We start from the raw sequence: 21903 nt of genomic DNA, 5'->3' as shown, positions 1-21903 counted from the left end.
CTTGTGTTCAGTACATCAGTAATATCTTGTTTCAGTATCTCTGATTGCTGTTTCACAATGGCCTTTATGTGCACTACAATGTTTTTCATAGCCAGAATATGTGAGATTATTTCTGTTATGTCAGAGACCATATCCTTGGGAAAGCTATATATTTTAGTGTTCTTACTGCTTATGCTTGTTACATCTTTAATAGCAAAGCCAACCACAATCGTAACGGACTATTTTGCTTTCAGAATTACTCTTAGACCTTACCCTGCTGTGGGATCAGTGGTTATCCAGGTCATCTGACAGAGGTCCAGGGTCTTGCAGCAGAGGTGCAATTCTGTTCTCAAGTTCTACACTTGCTTGTTGGGGAGGTTTGTTGAAAACACTCCCTTTTGTATCTGTCCACAGCTGTGCTGGACTCTGGCTACTATTCGTCTTTCTGTCTTGTTGGTGTTAGTTAGCTGTGTGTCAGCATTCTCTTGTTGTCCATTGTTTTGAGTCCATGGTAAAGTGGTAGTACTCCCACATAGTCCATCCACATCCACTTTCACTTCTAATAGTGGATCAGAGGGGGAGCATCTTGCTGCTAAGCAGCGTCAGTTAACCCCAGGTTTCCAATCACTGTAGGTTAGTATAGTGACACAGCACAAGGCTTGTGTTGTTTGTAGGCCATGCTTGCGTAGTACGGAAGTACTAGTGTGTTCCCTCTGTGTCCTTCAGAAATTAAAGTCCTAGCGAATTATACATATCCAGGAGCCACTGTCAATAACTTTTTTAGCAGAAATAAAAAAGAATATCATCAAAAGAATGTAAGCAGAGTGGAGAGCAAGCAGCAATATATCTGCATTGTAAAAAAGCAGGAAGTCATTGTCTGAAGATCTGTGTAAGAAAGGAAAATGTTTATCTGTTTTGAATGTTGACTTCCAAAAAAAAAAGTTGTATATATAAAATAGGCTTGCCTGTGATGGAAATGACATTGTGACTACATTGGAGGCCTGAAATTCTACAAGCTCCACTTTTGGCTGTGCTGGTCATAACACTCAGCCTGACAAAGGTGGTTTAAACAGATCAACTGATCATTCACGTAGAACACCCGTTTTTAACATATCACTTAAGCTTTGCAAAGCTTTAAGCTTAAGCCTGCTAAGTGAGCATTTTCTGCCACCATGGCTATAGTGATAAATCAGACTATAGTAGCCCTCTGCCACAAGCTGCCTTGATTTTGATTTTCATTCATTTATGGCAGGTTGCTCATTTCTCAACTTGGAGCAATATCATCTTTCAAGGTGTTGCATCAGGTTCATGCAATTCTTTTGAGCTAACTTTTGTTCTTAAACATAGAGAAATATTAAAAGCAAAACAAAGCAATGAACTTTCAGTGTATGAACTATTTTGACATGTATGAGATACAATAGACCAGTGCAACATTTGTTATATTTTCCGGGAAAATGCAGTTATTTTAATGCAATATCTGAACGGAAGGAGTGGTAGAGTTGAGCAGGAGATTAGCAATCTGCTTTCACTTACACTCACATGCTAGCCAAACAACGCATTGCTGCTTGTCCTAAACACACAGGCTGGCTTTCACACACTGCAAACTCACACACACACAGCCTTGCCCATATAAGACATTTCAATAATCCATGTTGTTCATTGTTTATTCGCTTACACTTTCGAAAATGATAAAGTATAGAAATAAAAGAGAAAACAAATAACATAGGGAGCAGGTGAGCTAAAAACCTCATGGGGCTTATGATAACCTTCCAACCCAAAACAAAGCTCAGAGATGAAAGAAAACACCTCAAAAAGAGACAGCAGAAGGAAAAAATTGAGAGAGGGAGAGAGATGGAAGGTTCAAGCTATTTAATTCATGAGAAACAATGTCTATATTATGAACCTAAGAAATGAAGGTTTGCTGGCAATCTGGCTGCAAGTATTCTGTAATTGCGGTCTCCATTTCATGGCCGGCTTTTGTGTGCTGCTAGCCTGTCTTTATGTATGCACCTACTACACTTATGTCGGGGTGCGGTTCTAAGGATGGTGAATTGGTTCGCCTGTGGTGTCGGTGACAGAAGTTGTTTTTGCTGCAAGAAATGTTCCATGGGTGTTTTGTTTTTTTTTTGCTGTGAAAGTGGGTCACAATTGGAATCCATTGTTACTGTTGTGAATCCAGCCATCTGTAACTTTCAAGCCTACAGGGATGTTTGATATTCAAAACTTTGGTTTTCAGTAGAGTATTTCTTTAATGTTGAAGAGAACCATGTTCGGTGTCTTTATGTGCAGTGTGTTATGTAACCTGACTGGTGGGGGCCGAATGTTGAACTAATTCACTGATGAACACCTGGTCAATCCAAGTTACTGTTTGCCATCTCATTATCATGAGTTATTGAGCTAACACTGGAAACATAAGAAACAGTCCACCATATACTCTTAGGTCATGACTAATCATGCTTCCCACAGTGAGTTTTACAATAATTTTAATCATTAATCATCACTTAGTCCTTGTATTCCTTTCAGGATAACAGCTACACCACATTCCAGCATCAAAGAACTAGTGTTGAGTCCAACCCTGCCACTCCCAGATCTCCCAATCCAACTGTGGACATGGACCAGACAACACCAAAAGAGCTCAGTCCAGCTGCCACCAGTATGCAGTCTCCCTCCAGTGGGATAGCTGAAACAGCTGGGATTGTGCCCACACGCTGTCTCTCACCCAGTGCGACACCCAGCAGACTGGACCACAAGTGTGGCCCACGTGGATCAGAGGTAGTGAACCAGGTTGTGAAGGGGAACATCAGTGTATCACTGTCTAGGAGACTCTTGCAACAAGTCCAATTGGATGACTCCACACAGCACAAGGTACCGCTTATATCTACAACTTTTACAAACACCAGGCCTCATCCAGAGTGCTATGCTGTTTTTGTGATGTAGAGACAGTCATATTTATTTTATTTTATTTGTTTATTTAACAGGCACAATGGATAGTTATTGACTGTCCCAGAGTTAGCTAAATAGCTAAATTTCATCAGCATTCCCTGGGCAACCAATCCACAAAAGAATTATGCCGTCAAATGTTATAATTCAGAAAGGGGTACAGATGACTATTATTTTGAAGTTCCAGCCTATAATTAACTGAACACCTGTCTATTGGCCATCACCCCTAATTACCTCCATTGTGATATGCCCATGTTTGATGCAACATTGTATTGACACAAAAGACATTGCCAATTTGGATAACCTCTCACTGTGTCAACACTCACAAAGCAAACATGCTCATTATTTATCACACAGATGTCACACTTATCCACAAAAGCAAGCTTGGCATCCCAACAAACACCTCCTATATTTGCAATGGAAAGCTGAGTTTATCCATTTTTATCATTAATGATTTTTGATTTTAAGATTTACCTCATTGTTGAGAAAACTAGCAAGACCAAGCACACTTGATATACATGTGTTAGACGAGGTTGTTTATGTCACAAGAACTGCAATGCTGATTAGTATGCGTTTCATGTCCTGGTGAAACGATACAATCTTTAAACTAAAAACATTTGGAAAATGTTGATGTTTTAAAAGGGGGTTCTCGTAGTTTTAAAATCAAGGAGACTTAACTCTACAGAACTTTAAGCTTCTTTAAGCACATATTTTCGTTTTATGGACCGCATATTTACTTTATAGTTTGAGTCTTAGCCACTCTCAAGAATCCCTGTAGGCAACTGTTTTCCACCAAAAAAAAGCTTTGATAAATCCAATGTACAGTATCTGCCAAACACTTAACATCAGACAGACAATGTTATCTGGTGAAGTTGATCATCTAGCAGACTCGACCAAAGATCCAGATATTTTTTTTCAGGAGTTGGTGGAGATCACACCAGAATAAAAATAGTGAATATGTTTTTCTTCCCTTGGCTCAATTCTGAAGATTTACCATTTAAATGATATTCATCTTTAGTTGGGGTATGCAGAGTGGGTTCTGGAGGACTTCTGGTAGATGTGTAGCTCATTAAAAGCTCTGATGCTCTTCTGTCTAGCTGTCTCTCTTTGCCCACAGTAATGCAGGGTCACTGTTGATGTGAACAGCTAAGGAGGACTTATGAAAAGGTTTGTAATTCCATGCTGATCATACTATGGTCTGTTACAAATTGAGGTTGGCTGCTACTCCAGTTAAAAAGACCAGGATCAGAGGATAGACAACTGGAGCGATCGCAACAAGGCCTGAAGGGAGATCTGTCACTTGGCTGTTGCTTCCTGCATTTACACAATTCACTGCAGAGACATATCGCAGCATCCTTTTATCAGTGCAGCTCCTAACTGTCGATTTATGCCTACTCCAACAGGCAGCATGCAGTGAAGGCTTTGACTGAAAGGTTGTCAGAGAAATATGACAAGGAGTTTGTTTCTCTCCCTGCAGCCCTGGTTTATTGACTACCATTGATTCAACATCAGGGTAACACCAGGCTTCCTAGCATTTTGTCACAAATCAAGTCAGCATAGTATTCTCTTAGATCAATAGATCCACTCTCTATAGACATTTCCTAAGAGGGTCAAAACAGTGAATTATGTCCAGCACTGCCTCGGGCTCTGTGTGGGACTATTGTCTGCTGTTTTTAAGATTCACACTGCTTTAATTGTTACACAAAACACTGAATCAACTATGTGGATTCAGTGAGTATTTCTGACTGACTAAAAGCAAGGCATTGTCATTTTGGATTGCTTCCAATTAAGTAATTTCTGTTTTATGGGTGCTCGTTTTAAAGGAAGAAGAAGACAAAACCCTGCAGCCTGTTGATTCCAGTGATTACAACTTACGCCTGCTTAGCAGTCTACGAATGCATGGAGGTGATGATGAGGAGCTTCAAATGCTGGCAAGTCTAAAAAGGGAACAGGAGGAAGATGAATGTAGAGCCCCGGGCCTCAGTGCATCTCAGATCCACCAGTGTAATGTCAGCATCAGCATGAGCAGCGACGACGCCTCAACCTGGACCCACATCTCCATGGTCTGTGCTATCATACATATGTGCTACTCTTGATCTTTTATTGTCAATTCTTCACTAACAAGCAACACAGCTCATGTGCAGATCATGTACTATTTACAACCATTAGTAGGTTATCCCTCTTTCTATCTCCCATCTGGAATAATTTTTTTGACCCTGGTTGATCCTCACCCTTGCTAATTTCCATTTCAAACCCCCAACTTATGCCACCATGAAGTGCTAATGCACCTCTTTCTCCAGCGTGTTTTCTGCATTACAAAAGATTATGGAGATAGATACACATTAATTGGCCTCTTAGAGCTTTTAAAAGTACACTGGCAGAATATCCACAGTTCCCCCAGTGACTAAAAATTATTTAGGTCATTTGAAATTATCCCCAGAAGTCTTTTAGAATTCAAAGATAGTATAGTTTGCTCTTGGCTATTGAAGGTCATTTAGATCTATGGTCCATTAGCATAAGCGCATTGCACTTGTGACGGGAGAGCACTGCCCTGTCTGGCCCAACCGGGTCCACTGTAGGATCCCCAGTGAACACAATCATTACAGATGCTCGAGTTATAGGCCTGCTACCAATTCTGTACATGCAGGTATCCATTAATATACTGACATTCAAGCAGAACACACACAATGAATAGTATTACCACAGGGATTATCGTCTCATGGTTCCTTTTTGAGGACACAGTGATGTGGCCACCAGTAAAAAAACATGTATCTTTAGACCTTACAGTTTTCCACGGGGACAAAATGGAATTTACATCTGACTTGATCAAACCCTGAAGTGATGTTTTCAGAATCAGCTGCAGTGCTTTACAGTTCTAAATACATATGGCAACAGCACCACCATCAGCATACTGGGAAAATGCTCGCCAATAAAGAGAGCAAGAGAGATAAAGATAGCCATAAAAGTGATTTTTCAAATACAAATATAGTTTTGGGAACATAACAAATAAAACTTCAAAAGGCCGTAATATGCGTCTGTGATAATGGTTTTATGAAGGGAATAGTCAGTGTCTAGGGCCGGCTCCACCAGAACTGACAAGCCACTTCTTATCCCTTGATGCTGTGATTCGGGTGGCCCTGCTGTTGCTATCTATGCTGCTGCTGCTTCTGTCTCTGCTGCTGAAGCTGTTGTACAAGCCCAGACGTAACTTAACCCACAGGCGATTATATGCTTTGCTTTGGTCACTAGGTTGAACACAAAAGAATCACCTTGTAGATTGTGTGATCTAGATTTCAGACACCTCAGTATGTGGTTCTGGATTTGATACATATTCTCTCTGTGGGCGCATGACTGTAGTAAGAACTACAGATGTCAGATCTGAGGTACTCACCCCCTCTTGGCTTGAAAAGAGGCCGTTTCTTCCATCACACTGAATATGTGTAAGTTACAATGAACTCAAATGGCAATGGTGAACAGTTAGTTTTTACATAAACATTTAATTTATGATGAGAGCAGAAGGATTCAAAATGTTTTTAAAATTTTACTAAAAAAGTAACTATGATTGCACCTTATAAAAAAGGACGATGCTTCTGTAATTCAACCAGGCAGTGTTTGTGCCAAAAGCTCTCGCAGTGGATCATTATATCTTTATGTTTCAAACAGCCACAGCAAGTAAAGGGGTGAAAACTACAGATTAGATCTATTGAGCAATGGGGGTAAGTTTATTAGAAAAATATGAAACTGGTACTCACCCCTAAGGAGTATTTCTAATTAAGGATAACCATAAGTAAAAAAGGGAGAGGTAAATACAATATGCAATTAATGTAAGTATTTCCCCTAGCATATACTGTATATTTAGAGCAACATAGTCAGAGTTTTGAAGAATAGTTAGCTAATTCTACAGTGAAACAATTCTTTACATCATATCAATTCATGTCACATCTAAACGAGTTAAATGCAGCAACATTCATGTCTTCCTTGAGCCAGGCTTTCGTGAGGTCTCTCTGGTGCAGTTGCTCTTAATGGCACAAATCCAATTTTGGAAGCAAGCTCCTTACATTTTGGTGTGCAGTTAGTCTAGGAAAGTTCTTGAAATCAAGGGAGGGTTGTTAATATTAGTGTGTAATTGTATGAAGAGGAAGTGATAGGTCTGAGATTCGCTAATGTACTGCTCAGCCTGCAGGGCAGTTGCACAATGGGGGGTAAACAATATGAACTGTACAATATACAGAAGAAAAAGCTGGATTGGACTGGAGTGGAGTTGATCCACAGTTGATCCGCCAGCTATCACCTGGAAACTACCTTGATAAATAAGGCAGTCAGATAGATATTAATTAAGAAATTATCTGGCCTTAGCACTGTTTTGTTGAACATCATTGCAATATAGGTCTGCACAGCCCAGACATTGCTGTGCAGCATAGTTTTACAACAGAATGTTTTGAACTGAAGGTTGCTGCTACCGAGCTTTATATCTCCAGACCAGAGGGCTGCAAAAGGGGCCAGAAATGATAGAGTCTCCGGCAATGATGATCAGAGCCATACTTGGTGTGTAGTGACCTCTTAGCCAACCCCTATCCTGGGTTTTTCTGGGCATGTCATTGCACTGACTCTGCAGCTGCAGGCAGCCACTGCAGCTGGGTTCACACTCCGGACCACATTTTGCTGTTGGATTAAGAGTTGATGTCTGTTCAAAATAAGTAATATACTTCTTTTGGCAGCAGATGTTCTTCCAATTATTGTAGACCTAAGCGTTCCCTTTGATTCTTCACTTCATGTAAGTTTAAATGACCGTTTGAGGCACTGGGTTCAATATTACAGATAGAGTACAGAAATGGTTCAGCTCCTACCTCCCCAGAAGAATATTCACCTCACAGGTAACTCATCATCATCAGTACATATTACCTGCAGAACTCTACAGGGTACAATTTTAGGTCCCGTCTTATTTTTAGAAGAGGATTAAATACAGAAGGTGCTGGAGCACACAGATAGGTAAAATTTACTTTAGCAGTGCAAGGACTACAGCTTCAACATGACTGCTTCTTCATCAACGTCATGTAATGTAATAGCCTTTAAGCAGGCACTAGACTTAAATAGCCTCCTGAGGCTTGGAGAGTAATGGAGATGGAGAGGGTAATGCACTTGTGTTTCTTACAGCTAAATATTACTATATATTCAAAGTGAAACCATTCTTATCTTCCACCTCAGTTAAACGTCTTTTATACTCACAGCTCACAAAGAATGTAGCCGATCAGAAATGCAACCCAGTTCCAATCCTTTGTTACCCTACGGTTAGAGTACATCTACATTTCTGAACAGATTTTACGGCTCCTTTGATCTCGGTTTGGTCACCCTTCATTTTTCACCCATGTTTTCTGCATCTTGCTGCTCTCTCCATTTTTCTTTTGTATGTTTTTCTCTCCTCTGCCAGAAAGGCTGCGATCTTTCATACTTGACTTGTTAGCCAGTTAGCACGCCACACAACATAAAAAAGGACTTTTTTGTCCTGACCCTAACAGGCTGCACAATGATTTCCATAAACCTTTAGAAGCTCAATTTCTTGTTGTGCTAAGGTTTTTGTGAAAATCATGTAGCCTTGGGCTTGCTACGGTTATGTTGTTGATGGGTGCCTGTAGATTTCAATGCGGTATTGTATATAAAATTGGGCAACTGAGGTGATGTTCTGGACAGTGGTCTGCTCCTCACCCTGAGTGACGCTTTGTAGAAAGACAGAAATTATTAAGTGGCATGATGACATAGTTGACTTCTCTGGCTAAGCTGCAGTAGATGTATTCAGAAAAGCACAGAAAGAAATAGAAGGTACATTTTCATATGTTTCTGTGTCCCAGATTTAAGGATACAACCTGTTTTCCATTGGCAATAAAATCCAAGTACACTGCAATAATTGCCCTTGATATTACAAAATTCTCCATGTGCACAACAATGACAATATGGCCTGTGACTTTATCTGTGCAGAAGTACGCAATTTTTGTTTAGAGACAGCCATCATTTTGTCAAGCAATTGAGTTTAAATAGTAGTCTGATAGTGGTGGACCGAATGAGAGTTCTAAGCCCAAAAACATTTTCAATCTTGAGTGTATGTTATATTCTTTTTATGCCCCCCTACAGATCACTTACTGGTCTTTTAAACCGAATGGAGACAACATAATATCAATGATTTTTGAAACCTCCTGTAAGTACTTGAGTTATGAGTGTTTGGTGATATTTTTAACACAACCTTTGACTTTTTACTTACATTGCTGATCCAGCCAGCAAATCAGGGCCATCACTATCAGAAGGAAATGAACCCCCTCCTGCAATCAAACCCCAGGTAAGTAAGCATGTATTGCACACATTTGTAGTGAAAACACTTTGCTGAGCTCCCAATTTTTTAAATGTATAATAAAATATACACTACAAGAAATGGTTCCTCTTGTGTTGTGGTGCCATTCTCATGAACATGCACAAATATCAGGCTATGAATAGAGTAGTTTTCTTATTGTCTCCAAAAACACAACTTTTTGGGTACAGGGTTGTTATTAGAAAGCCACAGTGATGTACTTCATGCATTGCCTGATAAAAATTATTAAAAAAACAGCCTGATGTAGCCTGTGTTTATATTTGGCTGCATGTACATAAAACCCAACCTGAAATTCATAATCAGATGGTAACCAGTGACTGCAGAATTAAGGCTAAATGTCAACTGCCAGATAGATCTGCAGACTGGGGCTTATCTCGCTCATAGATCCATATAAATAAATTGAGAGTGTGCCAGGTACTGTAGTTTTGTCTCCCTTAACTGCTGTTGTCAGTTTCACAAGTATATATTATTTCTCACTTATTATTGTTCTTGTCAGGCAACTTTTTATCTACCAGACAGTTAATGTTAGACATAAAGTTTGTGGTTCAAGTCCTTAAAAATCAAAAGCATGGGTTAGACTCACAATTTAGAAATGACTTTCAGCAACCATACAAAGAGAAATCCTCAGAAGTTTATAATGCAAAGCAGCCACAAGACATGTTCCACCTTGTTTTACCTGCCTACAGGTTCAAAACCAGAGTAAAGTTAAAGTTCTCAAAACCTCAAAAAGAAAACATATTGATGAATGGGCTTATATTACTGGAGGAGGCAGAAGAACTTGCAACTTTTAAATATTTGGGAAAGCGGATCCAATATCAGCTTCAGGCAAGTATGGTGCTAAGAAGAACTCATGAGGAATTATGTAGCCCAGACAACCTGTGAAACCACCAAATGAACCAGAGGTTGACAAAGTGAAATGAGATAAAGTGGTCAGTTTACAACACTTCACCTGAAAATACCCTCTTGGGTGGTACGATGACAGATTGTTGTTATGTAGCAGTGAAAGAGAATCTGAGATTGGGTGTTTTTCTTTAAAGGGAATTAAATGGACTTTGTAGTTTTCTAGGAAAGATTAAGTAAAATTAAGTACTATTTTTTTTGCAATGAGGGAAAATAGCTCAGAGTTAAGGCTCTAGGAGGCAGGTTTTCATGTGTTGAATGTGGGAACAAGGGAGGAGAAAACTATCAATACTGTTATTAATAATACAATAACACACATTAACTTTGGGAGCATAGTGAACTATGAATTCTGGGCAGTATCTAAAGCAAGCACTACATAGCCATCTCAAGACCCAACCATGGCAGCATATAGTTCGATCCCTTGGTTCCCCTTCAGAGGGTTCTGGAGACTCTTTCATCGCCCCACTGCCCACTGATGCAGAGCCCCGTCTCTGCACATCTCCATCTCTTCGTGGGTGTACACAACCATTCGGCATGTTACAAAACAAGACAAAGGGATTGCATCATAGTTCCGCTACTCAAATTATGCAACCACCTCCTCTCTAACACTTTTGATTTATTGATGAAAAGCAAGCTAGCCTTGTGTGAACATATGTATTGGAATCTTTTGCCAGGTGTTATTGTTTAAAATGGGTTTAAAAATGGGAAATCAACAGTAGGCACACGCAGGGAACAATTTTTGCTTCCTTTTTTGGGGGGGGGGGGTTATATTTCAGTGCTAACATGTTTTGAAGCTGTTTAAATATTCAGTGAGGCTATTCTGATATGTCCACTGAAATGAATATTACTATTGACAGTCACCTCAAACATACTCCCCGACTTGTCTCAAACAGCACTAGAGCATCCGCAGCGGTACTTACTGAAATTAGACTTTGAAGCAAGCCTTGATTTACATATTGAAGAGCAGCTGCACAGGATTTGTCGTTGTTTTCCGCTCCTTTTCTTTTAGGCATTACATTTTCAGACACCCTTACAGTGAATTCTATCATGGTGTTTTTTTGAGCTTTCTGGCATCACTGCAAGGCTTCATCGCTGTTGAGAGCTACAGTTTTCTTGACAGTTAAAACGCTCATGGTTCTGTGCTTATTGTTGGCAGGGCTTTTCTAGCATTTTTAACATGTTGCTTTGCCTGTGATGGTTGTGTCTGCCTTTGGCTGGCATGCCAAATGTGAAACCACAAATTAGGCTATCAGAGAGACCCTGCGTTTCAATTCAATTGTTTTACAATAAAGACAGTTGTGAAATTTAGTACAGCCAGGATGTCAGACAAACAAGGGTTGCCGTGATACAGTTTCATTGGGAGATATTTGGAAAGCTTAATTTCAATATACTTCACCAATGTGCAAAAACAGTGGACTCAAATGAAATCAAACTAATTTCTTATCTTTATCACAGGTTCTCTAGAAAGGAATTTAATCACTTTAGCCAAGTCCCTTTGAACAATTTGAAGTCCAATTTGCGGCTCTGTAGCAGAGGCCTTTGTCCTTGAAAATTGTTTCCATTAACATTTGTACGATGTTCCTGCCTATCACACAGTCAAAGGGGTGTTAGAGTGTAGTAAATGCCTTTTGTTAGAAAGAAAAATCAGAGCCTCAATAGAGATAATGTGCTTGATCGCTTTAGAGGCACATAGTTAGAAAGTAGGACATTTCAAATTCATGCTCAAATGCATGGAAGGATCTGATAAAATTAATCTTCCTGTTTCTAAGTGTTAATTTTTGAAATTTTTGCTCTTTCATTTTGTTGGTCTATGGGAGCCACAGTGTATGAACATGTATGTATAGGCCTATTTCAGCTGTGTGTATATCAAATGAAAGCTTTGCATTTTACCTTACTGTTTCATACAGGTGTTAAGATATTGTTTTTTGACATACTGTTAAAAAGTTCTTTAAGATAGCATTGGCATCTTTGGTATTTTTACTACTGCTAGTTCCAAATACCATATCACTAATATAGATGCACGTGTACTGCTGGTCTACAACAGTAAAGTTAATCAGATAAAATACTAGAATTGTAAATGTTTTGAACGTAGTCTGCTGAAGGTATTAGCATGCCAGAATTTTGTCAGTAGTGCACGTGCTTAGTAAACAGCTTATACTGCAGTTAATGAATGTATTTTGTTTTCAGAGACATTATCAGTCATTGCAGTTCTTGATGGCGAGACAGACCAAGCTGAGATGAACATTTGAATTGCCTGCTGTTAGTTGAATATTGCCCAGAAGACGATTATAGTTCCTCATTAAACATGCTATGATGTTATGCTTGAGATGTTTATGCCCTCAGGCAAAATATGTAAATGGATAATTGCAACTGTGCAACTGATGTATAGCCTAAAATGGTTGATGAATTATGTTTAACAAATCAATCTTGTGGTGCTTCTAACCTATAATTCATCTTGTGGCATTTTTCTCATCCTCTAATCTGTTGCACCATATTAAAAGAGCAGTGTTTGACTTGACTGAAAGATGATTGATGTGTAGTTGTAGCTGTGTACTTCTCAGACTGGGAGGATAAACTCATTTACAGTGAGAGGAAGTCCCGCTTACAGAGACAAGGTTAAGACCCCTACTCTGGGCCAGAATGTGGACACAGCTCGAGTCAGAATCTAATAAATGATCCTTCAGGTAAAACTGTGAGGCGGAGAGGCTAAGTGTGCAACAGAAGTGGCTCAAGGACGATGGAAGCTTAGATGGGCTTCTGAGAGCACACAGTGATGGGACTTCATTGTTAAAATGTCATATAGAGGCAATTTGATGTGCAGGGTACAGTAGTAGGATGGGGATCATAATGGCATGCGTTGTCATGACTGTGTGCCTTTATGGTCTTCTCCCTAGGGAGTGGATGGATGTGCTCAGCCCTCCTATTGTGCCTCCCAGCCAGCGGAGAAGGTCAGGCAACACGTGGAGAAATCGGGAAAATCTAATCGGTGGTACAGTAACCTTAATTTTGATCCTTTTACCCCCAGACCGCCTTTTATGCCCTTTAATGTCAGGTAGACAGCAAACAATACAATGCCTTAACATTAACCACACTAATTGCGCAAATGCATAGAACTAATGGAAACATTCACTGGTGTCAAGGCTTACAAAAATGTCAAGCTTCCACCTAAGACTGCTCTCGGCATGGTGGAAGAGCGTGTGAAAGTGTATCTAATTAAGGGTAAGAACCCATGAGAGTGGAGCTCTCTGTCCTCCACATAACTCCATAGGTCAAAAGAGACAGGCTCATTACAGGTCTGTACCCCCTAGACACATCCACAAGGTTAATTGATGAAACCTTTTCAGTTTACAACATCATTTTTTAAACCTCTTACACAATGTGTCTTATAATTAGTTTTCATTATCGTCACCAAAGTTCTGATAAGATAAAATGTTCTTCCCGAAGCATCCCATAACCTTTTTAGCATTTAACTGCCTGTCAATTTAACAGCTAAATTCTCATGCTTTAAAGTAGTGGGGATTACAGGGAATCTCTTTACAGCTTCATAATGTGGTGCAGGGTCTGGGTGTCTTAGGTCTTGATTGATGAGCGAAAGAATGGCAGCGGCAGAAAACTTTTAAATCCACCTGAGTCTGAAGGTCACCTCACCATTCACGCTTCTCATTTCATTTCAGCAGCAGCTGATAGAGGACCACCATATTCATATCTGGCATGGCTATGCTACTGTATATAGAAAATGCAATATTCATTTGTATATGTTTTATCTGTGCAAACGTAATTGATTTGAATTACTGTTGCACTGTTATCTATGTATGTTTTTTCGCAGAGTGATTGTCTTGCATTTTTGCAGGAGAGTATGAGACGGTGGATGAAGACGGGAATGAGGACGAGTATTTGAATCTGCTCTATGATCCTTGCCTGAACTGCTATTTCGATCCAAAGACGGGGAAGTACTATGAACTAGCTTGACTCAAAGCTCTAGAGAATCGAAATTAATAAATCAGAAGTCACTGACAGTGGATGAATGGTTTTAGGATTTTTTTTCAGGCCTAGCTTATTGATCAGCCATGAATACCCCATTCACAAAAACCTTTCCGTGTTGCCGCTTTTGTATTTTGAGAGACTAACAGGAGCTTCGTGTCTCCATAAGTAGTGTCATGTTAGTGTGTAAAGGAGTGTGACTCAGTAAATCAGATACATGCTTTTTGCAAGGAATTCAGTTGTTGCCCATTCAGTAGCACATCTGATGGAAGAGAGAGTCTTTTCAGAAGTCTTGGCTAGCAAATGAATATGTAAGCCTTTTCAAAGAACATCCTGGAGCTTCTTTTTACTTAGGAGAATTCTGACATTTAAATTTTGCCTGGATTGGTATTACAGTATAGGTCATTTAGTTCTTTATTTATCATTTGTGTAAAAAAGTAATTGAAAATATGTTGTGTATAAATTATTTGGAATAAAATTTGAATTGAAATGGCTGTTGGATTCACGTGTGGATTTTAATTAAAGTCTCCTGGTGGTGCTGGTTGGACAGAGCTGTACTTATTTAATAACCCAACAACAAAAATGATCAAAGACTGATTGATTTTGAATGCATTTGAAATGTTGAACATTCCACAGTTAAAAGTGTCCCTTGTTGTAATAACTGTATTCTCAGATGAACTAGGATTTTTAGGAACAGACGGGGAGCTCATGGGGCTGGCAGGGTCTTTTCATCAGTCTCGCCAAAACACTGATCACACCTGATGAGCGGCTGATACGAGATTGATTCATCATTTTCAGCCTGAGATGAATTGTTGCTTCCCAATGACGGGAAAAAATGAAACAAAACAGAGGGAAAAACAACATTCATTTATCACATTGTGATTCTCAGTAGTTTTAATCAAACAATAACCCGACTGGATCAGTGATCCTGCTGGCCCGGCCAGGACACTGGGCTGCTCACAATTACATTTCATGAAATGTCAGAGAAAATGGATTCATAATTTGTGACACTTCACACTGTTTATGTGCCGTATTCAACAAACAATAGCTCAAGCAACAAATACTGTGTGCCACACTCTTGGACATAGAACTCAACAATTTAGATACAACATTAAACATTTGAATATACTTTTATATGGCACCGAAAACTGGTTTAATTGCGCCTTGAGGAATGCACAAGCTGCTTTTAAGCACCTTTGTTTTTTTACATTCCTTTAGTTGAAACATGATCTTAATGAAAACTCAACAAACGTAACCTATTGGCCTCAGGTGAAGATACCAACGATGGTCGTTCAGTCTTGGCCACAGGTAGTCTTAACGACTGTCGTCACAGCAACAAGGAACACTAACGAACCAGCGGTATCGATGACCCGGGATAACGACCCCACTGAGGTTAAATAGCTGAGTTTCCCTGCCAGTCAGTCAGAACTGAAGAAGTCCTTTGGATGAGGGACGAAACGTCTTCCAGTATCTTCAACCAAGTCCAGTTGCCCTTGATTTTTAACCTTCGTTGGATGATCTTAATGCTTTATCTAGTGATGTATGCTATTTGACCTAGGGGGTCATCCACTAAATGTGCTCCTTTTCAGAAGATTTCTGTGAACTTGAGGCTTTATATCAGTAATATGTTGCCATTTGACAGGGTATTTTTACATTTAAAAAGTGGAGTGAGTGGGTGAAATGCATGGTGAAATGTAGTGTTTTGAATGTGTCTCATTAGAGGGCCACGTGACTGACACGCGACCCAGATGTCACGTTTCCTGAAAGGGGGCGTGGAAATGCGACTTTCGCAAAAGGTGAGAGCAACCAGGAAGTAAACAAGTCATGGCGTTAAAGTCAGGCAGCAAATATTTGTATTAAATAATCCACATTTTCACCACCAGTTTGGGGCTTAATTACAATCAATTAGGGTACAGTGTACTGAGCTTGATTGTTTCATGATGAAAGTAGGTTAACCAGACCAGAGAAAGGACAAGGATGTCAGCACAACAGGTAAATAACATAAAGACTCAGTAAGGCAAGCAGATCCATTATATTCCTGCTGTAATTGTCTTTGGCTTGTAGACTTAATACAATAGTACGACCACTTAATATGATAATTCATCAGAGTTGCTTGACATTAACTTCGCCCACTACTCATCTACGTCTATTATGTTAGCCGTGAAGCCGTTTAAACTTGTTGACATACAGTATGTGGAAGCAGAGAGATGGAAATGTTTCGCGTGTTTCTAACAGGCTGAAATTATGCTGTAGTCGGATTATTAAAATAGGTGCACTTTGCAGTAAAAGCACCACATTTAAGAGGGGAACAATACAACAAATACTCTATACTATGTTTGCGAGGCTCAAATATTTTCATTGCGCAGTACTCTAAACTGTTTTACAAATCTATCTGGAATCGTTCAGGTTGCCAAGTTCACTTCACTTTCAGAGTCATAATGTAGTAGATTAACTAAGTAGAATAGCATGTAAATTACAGAGTACTTTAATAATAATAGGTGTTCCTGACTTTGGGTTTATGTCCATCTCTGCGCAGAGACTGCATATGCTTTATGAATGTGTGGGAGCTCCAAATTTGGCTTTGACTGATACTTTTCAACTGCAGAACCCAGTATGATTTAGCACCTTACATAAAGTAAGATAAAGTATCATAAGGAGCCAGATATGAGGCTAAACAAAAAGTAGCAGAGATTCTGTCTGTTATAAATGTGTGCTCAGAACTTGCACAAAAAGCCCTCCCCCCTATTTACAGACACATTTGACTGATTTTGACTGTTGCATTTTTGTTTAAAGGAACAATTGGACATTGTTGTGTTCCTTATATGTTTTCAAATAATATTTCTTAATCAAAGAGAAAGTAATGTCATTATGTCACTACAGTCATGTCTCATCACAGTTTCATTGCTTTTCATATGGGACACATCCTGTTCCTGTTGGATTTTTACATTTTGGCCGCACTCCATGTGAATCATCAAGAAACTAATGTTCTCACGCTCTACCCCTAACATTACCTATGGTCTTATGCTCTGACTTTGAAGATACGGGCTTGTGATCAGTTATTGTCAAAAAGGCATCAGTTTTCCTGCTCGGTCAGTGATTCACACCCCTGCTGTTGAGCTTTTTTGGTCGCACACCAGTGTGATTCATAACAGAGTGCTGTTCAGCTGTCATGTCTCCTGCCCGTATTTCCTTTTTATCTGAGCCACACATCATGAATTCAGCTGTTAGGTTTATGGGCTCTTTAACTACCCCACTGTTAGATCTTATTGGATTCATTTGTCTTTTTAGGCTGGGTTAAGGCTTCACCCTGGGATTATTGCATCGGTGATCTTCGTCTCTGTGGCAGCAGTCGTTGCTGCTGTATTGATCATCCGAAAGTACTGCTTCCCAGTCAAGTAAGCAACTTTATTAATGAGCCTTAACGAGCTCATTTCAAATTCTTAGTGCAGTCAAAACACATCACCCGAGTCTGTCACATCACTTTATTTCAGTGAGGCGACATATAGATACTCTGTGCTGAGGCGGATGGAGGTTCAGGGTTCAGCAGTGACAGAGGAGGATGGTGACAGGGGGCCCTGCACAGTGGGAGAGGAGTCAGATGAGGTCAGTGCATCAGGGCTTCCCTGATTGTAGCTTTCACTGTCATCCATCCCACAGTAAATGTTGACACAGCTGTAACCTTCCTCATCACATCACGTCATTTGTAACTTCCTTGTTTTTTACCTTGTGACAGGATCTTTTGGAATAAAATCTCAGACCGGGATGCTGCTGGGCCACTGAAAAAGAGTTTATTGTCCGTGAGTTGTGTGGTTTAGGGCTGCAACTAATGATTATTTTCATTATCGATTCATCTTCAGATGTTTTTTTTTATTGGTTGATTAATCATTTGGTCCACACAACAAAAATACCCGTCTCTCTTTCCTACAGCCCATGACATCATTAAATGTATTGCTTTGTTCAAACAGCATTCCAAAACTTTATGTGATTTAAGACAACGAAAAGCAACACATTCTCACACTAGAGCTAATTATTTTGCTTAAACATAATAGCCCAAATAATTGACCAACCATCAAAATGTTTGCCGATTAATAAGTCGTTTGACTTATCGATTAATCTGAGTTACAGCTGTGAAGTAGTTTATGTTTCTTTATTTCTGTTCATCATCTGGCTTGAATTCTTATCAGAGTGTTATTTATGTTTCTAATGTGAGATATTGCTTTTAATCTGTATTATCAGTGACAGTAATCACCAGATCAACCAGATCTTTTAAAGCAACACTTCACAGATTTTAAACATCAGTGTCTTATCAGGGCCTGTGAAAACAGTTACACAATTCATTCTGTTACTGTGGAGGAGCTTCTTAAATCAAAATAACCCTGACTTTTTTTCGCTGTCAATATTCTCCTAAAAATGTGCTGTTCAGTTTTAGATATGGCAGAAAAGCACTCTTTTGTGAAGATACATGTGATATTTATTGATCTTAAAAACAAACCAACAAAGCAAAAGATGATTTTTAAGTAGAGTTAGTGTATTAAGAAAACAGCAACAGATACTTCATAATAATTTGTTATTTTCTAGATTGTTTTGAATAATCAAAATGCCAGAAACAGCATTCACATACCTTTTACTTGAATAATCTCAGACTTTTTCTCCTTTCCCTGACGTCTGAAACCAAACCTAGGCCCTTGATCAAATGACTTCTGGAGGTTTGTCCTGTTGATCCCACTGAGAATCAACACTCCACTGCACAGATTTTTCACTGGTCATATAAATGCTCTGTCAATTAGTTTGTAAATAAAAATGTATAATGACTTTATAATGAATTCTGGTATGATAAAATGCCCAGTTAAAAAAATAACAAATGAATATGTATACAGTCTGCTATTATTGGCACTCATACACATGAGATTAAAGAATGGAGAGATAAAAAAAATAAAACCTGTGGAAACAAATAAAGTGGTTGCCAGGCAATAATTTAACAGCAACAGCATAATAATTTGCATGAATGTGGTTAAATATAATATACATATGAATAAATCAAAATGTAGCAAAACATTTTATTGTAGCGTTACTGTATTTCACCTGCAATGGACTCAAGGTAATTAACACCTTTACATTCGTTCAGTATCGGCCTGAATGTTTCAGAGAACGCACCAGCAGTCATGAAATAAGTGGTTACTATAAAGCATCACATGGAGATTTGACATTTCTGATGATTTCAAACACCCTAATTGACTTGCAGCTAAAAATAGGCACACTAAGACTGCAGCTATCTACCAGTTGGCCTGTTCCCTTTGAAATATATTCCCCTTTTCAACATTAACCCACTTAAATTGAATTTGCTGTAGAATTCCACTGAAATGGACTTCTAGGCTGAGCGATGCCGCGCGTTATCTTTTGACAGCTACGTACATTTGCCACAAAGAAAACAAAATAAACACAGAAACTCCACCTGCTAGGGAGTTACGAGTGAACATTATTTTGTTGAACTTCAGTGACACAGGATGCTCAAACTGATTAAGAATGAGAAATCATTTTGCTATAGTTTCTCTTTTAATTAGTGTTTGTATGATCAACAAATTAAGCAACTGAATCAGTCTGTTGTCTGTTGCGACCCTGCGACCCCCTCCCCCTATGAGTGTTATGAGTTTGAAGTTCAAGTATTATTGCAACATCTAATGATATGGATTTGTTCTACAGTTACTGATGATGGTGAATGATGTTAATGATCACTGTACCACTATATTATGTTGTACATTTGAGAAATATGTATGGTGGTTAATAAATATATTCATCCTGTGGACTGTGGAGTCATGACCTGCATAATTTACCTGTTTTGTCTCTTATCTGAAGAGCGTCTCTGCTTGTTTGTACTGTTCGCTTCCTAATGCGGCCCATTTAAAACTAGCTGTGTTTTATTATTCCTGCTAAAGTGGACAGGCATATTGTTCACTGAAAAAGAACAACAAAACACGCATATTTTATTCTCACAGTGCCATCCAGTTAGATTCTCTGAATGCATAATGTTCCCTCCCATCAGTGAAATGTAGTACACATAGACCCCCTGCTGGTTCTCTCTAGTATTACACCATGTTGGGAATTTGAGGACCCCATGAGTTAAGATGCTGTTACAATGTAAATCTCTTCATATGTAACACTAACAGCCTAAACACAGAATGTAATATAAATCATTACCAACAAACAGGGCAGTCAGTGTCAGGGGCCACAGAGACACAAACTAGAAGACTGAAAACAAACCAGTGACAAGGTTTGAGTAAAGAGCAGGTCAGACACAAACAACAAACATTCTGGACCATAATTCACCTCTAGTGTGTCTTTTAGTACATTTTAACATTTCATTACAAGAGTTTTCAGGTTCCAGACAGGAAAATAATTCATGGCATTTAATGTATCTAAGCAACATCTAATGTTAATATCTCACCCCTGTCTCTAAGAGCTGGCTTCACAGTAGCTTTAATTCTGTAGTCAGCTTATCAACTGTTTTTTGATGGATAAATTATGATTATGAACTTTTTATGATTTGGCCAGAGTAACTTTAATAACATCAGTTCATCACTGCCTGCAGCGAAATGCTATTTTTGTTTGGACCCCTCCAGGCAGGTGAAAGCTAGGGCTCAGCTGCTGATCAGCATGGTCTACGCTTACTGACTGCTTTATGAGATCATCATGTCCAGGAATGGGCAGTGTTTATGACACGTATTTAAATACAAAATAAGGTTTTGTAATTTGTATTTGATAGGGATGATGAAAATGGGTTCATTGTTTGTTTCAAAATAGTTTTGTAGTTTGTAGTTTAAAAACACGGTAAAATACTTTGCAGGAAGTCTGCGTGATGATATCATAAAAATGCTGCCTCTGATTGGTGCCTACTCAGTAATTTTGTCCAGACCTTAAGAAGGAGGTCCATGTTAGAGCTTTCCATCCATTTTTAGCATCCATTGCTACAGTTCTTGTAGTTAGTTCCTGTTAAGTTTTGTTTTTCATTTTAGTAGCCAGGGCTAAATCATTTACCAAATTACGTGATGGAGCGCTTTATCTAAAGAGCTAAAGGGCTTTGGGTCAGCTCACTATGACCATGTCCTGAGTAGCAGCACTCACAGTTAACATTAGCTTGCTACTTTCAATCTTTGTTGAGTTTTCATTGGTTGTGCACAAAACAAAAAAAACGTGTTTTAGAATTGTATAACAATTGTTTATAATGCCACGGAGTAACTTCTAACTAAAATGCACACACTTATTGTCATTAACAACATTGTCCTGCAATGACATTTAACAGCAGGTTGTCAACCCATCCAGCACTAGTGTTTTTTGTAACAGAGGATGCAAAGTAGGTCATTTATTTCCAAACATAACAGTAACATAACACAGTAACCCTGTTAGGATACAAAGCAGACTGTGAGTTAAACATTAAACTGTAGGTTACTTTAAAATGAACCTTCATCCGGATTTGAAAAGGGATATGTGAATATTTGATCTGTTAACTGATTGCATGCATCATATTAATCATGTGACTCATTAGATTATACATGGTGTGGCTACTGTGTTGTGTAGTTTTGATACACTTTAAATTAGGATATTTAGGATCTTATTTTACATTGTGATGTACTGTATCTCTGCCCATGCCTAATCATGTCTTTTACCGTTTAAACACCAGTAATGACTGACGCAATCATTATTGCCTGTTTATCAAAAATATGGACATGAATGCCTTATGTCCTATGTGG

The 21903-nt window shown here is 38.9% G+C and overlaps 1 protein-coding gene across 4 annotated transcripts in view; it reads left to right on the top strand.

Moving 5' to 3' along the window:
• cfap20dc (CFAP20 domain containing) overlaps positions 1-14652 on the top strand; it is a 32968-nt gene extending 18316 nt beyond the window's left edge. For 2 of the 4 annotated variants that reach the window (XM_038696973.1, XM_038696974.1), the window contains exons 13-17: positions 2503-2844; positions 4743-4982; positions 9186-9247; positions 13072-13166; positions 14028-14652. In XM_038696973.1, the coding sequence (XP_038552901.1) occupies positions 2503-2844; positions 4743-4982; positions 9186-9247; positions 13072-13166; positions 14028-14146 (858 nt within the window). In that variant the 3' untranslated portion in view covers positions 14147-14652. Of the gene's footprint in view, positions 1-2502; positions 2845-4036; positions 4281-4322; positions 4433-4742; positions 4983-9185; positions 9248-13071; positions 13167-14027 lie in introns of those variants that run through there. The other 2 variants (XR_005441470.1, XM_038696975.1) reach the window with 2 other exon arrangements.
• Positions 14653-21903: the final 7251 nt, after the last annotated feature.

This window comes from Micropterus salmoides, unplaced genomic scaffold, assembly GCF_014851395.1.
Source record: "Micropterus salmoides isolate LMB-PRFRI ecotype aquatic unplaced genomic scaffold, ASM1485139v1 Ms_hic_scaffold_4, whole genome shotgun sequence".
NCBI lineage: Eukaryota > Metazoa > Chordata > Actinopteri > Centrarchiformes > Centrarchidae > Micropterus > Micropterus salmoides.
This window is presented reverse-complemented; position numbering and strand designations above follow the sequence as displayed.